Source organism: Galeopterus variegatus, unplaced genomic scaffold (genome assembly GCF_000696425.1).
Source record: "Galeopterus variegatus unplaced genomic scaffold, G_variegatus-3.0.2 Scaffold290, whole genome shotgun sequence".
Classification (NCBI taxonomy): domain Eukaryota; kingdom Metazoa; phylum Chordata; class Mammalia; order Dermoptera; family Cynocephalidae; genus Galeopterus; species Galeopterus variegatus.
Window position 1 is genome coordinate 107,369 of NW_007726401.1, and position 4,545 is coordinate 111,913.

General features: G+C 49.4%; 1 protein-coding gene across 1 annotated transcript in view; it reads left to right on the forward strand.

Annotated features, from left to right (window-relative positions):
• Positions 1–1,626: 1,626 nt before the first annotated feature.
• BATF (basic leucine zipper transcription factor, ATF-like) overlaps positions 1,627–4,545 on the forward strand; it is a 21,628-nt gene continuing 18,709 nt past the window's right edge. The window contains exons 1-2 of the mRNA XM_008567066.1: positions 1,627–1,745; positions 4,242–4,346. Of these exons, the coding sequence (XP_008565288.1) occupies positions 1,683–1,745; positions 4,242–4,346 (168 nt within the window). The 5' untranslated portion in view covers positions 1,627–1,682. The remainder of the gene's footprint in view (positions 1,746–4,241; positions 4,347–4,545) is intronic.

Here is a 4,545-nt window from a genome sequence, read left to right on the forward strand (position 1 = left end):
GTCCGGTGCGGGGGCAACACTGAGGGTTGCGATCCGTTGCCGGACACGGAAAAAGACAAAAGACAAAAAAAAAAAAAAAAGAATTTACTGTTGAATGATAGAATGTTCAGAGAGCTAAGAACTTCATCTGTACATTACAACACTTACAATAATCTGTTTGGTTATTTGACTACTTTCCCTTCTTTCTAAGGGAGCAGGGAATCTATCTTTTTCATATTTATAGTTTCTGCTACATTATAGGTAATAAATAAACGTTAATTTAAAGTGAATAAAACATAAATATGACTGTATTGTCCTTAAAGAGCTTTCAATCTACTAAAGGTGAGAAAAGACACAAGAAAAGCAGATCGTAAGTCCGTAAATTATGAGCAAAGTTGGGTGGGAATTCATTCACGCATTTATTCATTTGATAACTGTTCATTATGCACCTGCTAGGCACTGGGCCTATGACTGTTACCGAGAGAGACAGTCTGGTTTTTACATGGCTTGTGATACACTCAAGTAACAGCCATCTTGATGGCATTCTTTACAGTTGACTATGGACATTCTAATCCATGTTATGATCTGTTCCTTGCAACAACCCTGAGAGGAGGCAGGGCAGGTTTGATTACCCTCCATTTACAGATGAAGGTGCTGAGGGTCCCAGGGTTCAAGCCAGTTGCCCAAGGACACAGGCAAACACAGTGGTAGAGCCAGAATCCAAATCGTAGTTGGTCTGGCTCCACGTGCAGTTCTCGGTTCACTAATTTTTTTACTGTTTCTCCATTCTGGGCTCTGACCTGGTGACCTTGAATCATAAGGATTCGGGGCCAGTCTTGAGCTCCCGAAAGACTCTCAACATAGAAGGCATCTCTTCTCTAAAGAGAGTGTGCGTACCCTGCCAAGAGGCACAGGGGAGGAGTAAACTTTTCGAACTTCAATTTCAGAGCCTCCCTGTGGCTTTCAGATCTCCCACGGTCTCTTGTGTTGATGATGATGAGGGACAATGCCATGGGGCCACTTTAACCCCAGAACACTGGAGGCTGGCTGGACGTACGGGACATGAGGGAAGTCTGCCATGAGACAGGGTGGCCGGCTGCTTTCAGTTGAAAACCAGAAAGAAATCCCAGTCTCATTGCTTTATTTTGGTTAAAAAATCAAGTGATGTGACAATGGAAACTCTTTCCAGGTTGTCCTCTCCTCTGCCCATGTTGACAGAAGACGGACTTGCTAATTCTGGCTGGGGTTTTCCCTGCCTGGGCTGTTTTTCTTTTACCTTCAATTGAAGAGAGCTGCTCTGCCTTTCAAACTGTCGGAAGGTATCTGGGGTTTTGTGTATTTTTTTTATTCTCTCACATAATTCTGTGGGTCTTTTCTCAAATGTGTTTTTTTTCTCTCAGATTAACTTCTTCTAACTTGAAGTTTCCGCCCATGTGACTTCCAGCGCGAGTTACCAGAAACCACAAGAGAGCGCGCACAAGCCCCAAAAAGAGCGACATGTCTCTGTGGGGAGCAGTCCCTCTGCACCCCAGAACCAGGAGGACTCAGGGGTCGGAGGTGGCTGCAGAGCAGGCAGAGGAAGCACCCGTGGAGGGTGGTGGACTGGTGGCCCAGGCACAGTCAGGAAGGGAGGCCAGCTGGTGACAAGAGCGCCCCGGGGGTGGCGTCTGGGGCTGCGTGTGCCAGCCCGGAAGATTTCAGCCATGCCTCACAGCTCCGACAGCAGTGACTCCAGCTTCAGCCGCTCTCCACCCCCTGGCAAACAGGTAGAGTCCTCCTTTCCCTCTGTCCTACCTTCTGATCCTCCTGGGGGGCGGGAAGAGGAACGGGCTTCTTGGTCCTGACCAGGCAGCTGAGGAGCGAGGAAGTGGCTTGTGGCATGAGCACTCTATTACCCTTGGGACAGGGCATTTGCAGTCGAGCTGTGCATGTTGTGGACACCCTCATCCTTCCGTGTATTCTGCCAATGACCCTTTATCTCTCCATTCCCCGATGGTGCCCACTGCCTCTGCCTCACTGGGTTTCCCACCCCATGAAGCTCTCTAGGAAGCAAAGAGGAGGATGAACATCAAAGAACTCAGAGGAAAGGGCCTCCAAGGCAGTAGAAAAGTGAGAGGAGGAGCTTTCAAGTGGGCTGCTGGCATGCACATCCCAAATCCTAAACAAGTAGTTTCCAGGAGAGAACCAACAGGGTAAGAGACAGGAGAGGTTGGGAAAAGTAAAAAAAAAAAAAAAAAAAAAACAAGTTAGAAAATTAGGAAAAGGAGCCCTCCCAGGCTAGCACAGAAGGATCTGCCTCTGTCGCTAGCACAGCTAGTGGGGAGGGATGCTGGAGCTGCAGCCAATACCTGTTTCCCCTGTGGCTTCTGGACAGGAGGCAGGAAATAAATGAGGAGGTGGTTCTGGAAACTTGCTGGAGACATTTGCTAGTAGCTCATCTCAGCTCTGGGGAAACCAGGGAGATTGAGGTAGGGATTCTGGGAGTGCTTGGAGTCTAGACTGTGACTTCCAAGTCAAACGTGTTCAGCTTAAGGGTTGCCAAAACGGGGCACCTGTCCACCTCGCAGCTTCTAGAGCTTTCTCTTCACCACACTCTTGACGTCCCTTGCTATAGGAAGTCCTCCTTTTTCTCATCCAGCACATGTCAGTAGATTAAAATCTTCTCCACTTTTGTGGTTTAAAAGCTGCATTCTTTCCTTAGGAGAGCTTTCAAAATGTTGCAGCCAAAATAAAAGTACGTAAACATCTACATAGCATCTATCATAAACATCTAATACAAGAGCAGCAGGTTGGAAGAAGTCTTCATGGAGACCACTAGAGGGCAAACAATCTAGTCCTCTGCCCAAGATAGTATCAGAGTGGCTTGAGCTGTCTGGAAGTCTGTATTCTTCTTAGTAAGGAAATTACTCATGGCCTCCATGGTAACCTGGTTCCCCATTGCCCTTAGAGGAAGCATGCCTCCTTCCTATCTAACCTGATGCCCTCCTACTGCAGTGGCCTGGAAGTATTGGACACATTGGTGAGACATATGCTTGGTGAGCACACAGCCTTGCCCTAGGGTCTGTGCCCCTCTAGTTCATGAGAAGGAACAGGGCAGGAGTTGCAGAAGGATTTCACTCAGACTCCTGCACTTATCCTGCAGCAACTGGGGGAAAGCTGGAACTAATCTCTCTGCACAAGCAGAGGACATGCCCATCTGTGGAGTTTAATTACAGAACACCTAATCATCCACTTACCCACCCAAGCACCATCCACTACCTGCCACAGCCAGGTAACCTCCACCATTAACGCTGTTCTTCCTGGCCTCTAGTTTGTACCGGGCATTGCGCTCCGGGCTGTGGGGAATGTCAGGGTGGCTGAGCACAGTAAAGGGAATGAAAGGAAAGGAGAGGCAGACCTGGGAGGGGGCCCTCAGCTCAGGGAGACGGGAGAAGACCACATGGGTACAAAGCAATGTGGTGGGGGGTCTTGGAGAGGCATCCAACTCAGCACCGGAAGATGTCACACTCCTAGATAACTGTGAGTTCTTGGGCAAGCTCTTAGAGCCTCCATTTCCTTACATATAAAATGGAAATAGTGATACTGACTTTACAGAATTGGGGAATTCACCAAGAACACCTCTGAAAAAGCACTTGCACAGAGGATGGCACATAGTAGGTGCTCCACGAAGTCTTGAAAAAAAAGAAAACAGCAAAAAGAACAGCAAGAAGGTTCTAGGCCAAAAAGAGAGAGTAAGGGTGGAGTGGCCCTGAGGGAGAGGAGGTGATAAAACACACTTCATCGCCTTAACCATTTTTGCCAAATGCAGCCCCATTGAGGCCTCAAGTTCTTTTTTTTTTTTTTTCCTTTTTGTCTTTTTTCGTGTCCGGCAATGGATCGCAACCCTCAGTGTCGCGCCCGCACCTCGCTCAGCCAGTGAGTGGGAACCGGTCTGTATGTGGGATCCGAACCCTCGGCGGGAGTGCCGCGGCACTCCCAAGAGGCGCACTGTAGCAGTGCGCCACCGGGCCCGCCCTAGGCCTCAAGTTCTCTTGCCTTCTTCCTGTAGCTTTTGGCCAAAAAAGTCATAGAGACCTGGGGAAGTATAACAGGGCATGGGGGAGAGCTCTCCTTCGGGTGCAGGCTTTTGGTAAACAGGGGGATGGATGGGCGCAAGGAAAGCTGGAGATATGGAAGGATGGAAGAATGGAAAACATCATGAGAGCCTGCTCAGCTCAGAAGAGGAGCAAGATCACCCAATTCCCCTTGTCTCTGCTGCCCAGGACTCATCTGATGATGTGAGAAAAGTTCAGAGAAGGGAGAAAAATCGCATTGCAGCCCAGAAGAGCCGACAGCGACAGACTCAGAAAGCCGACACCCTGCACTTGGTGAGTGTCAGTGGGAAGTCTTAGCTTTGGGCTTTGCCTCCACCCATCCAGGACCCCTAGACCACAGCTTCAACCCTGCCCGTGTGGGGATGTGTACGTGGGGAGGGGGGAGGGGGAGGGCCATGGCTGAGGTGGGGAGGGGAGGTGCTCCTAGAGTTCATAGATAAGTTTCTGCAGCAGGGACTGGGCCAGGAGGCTG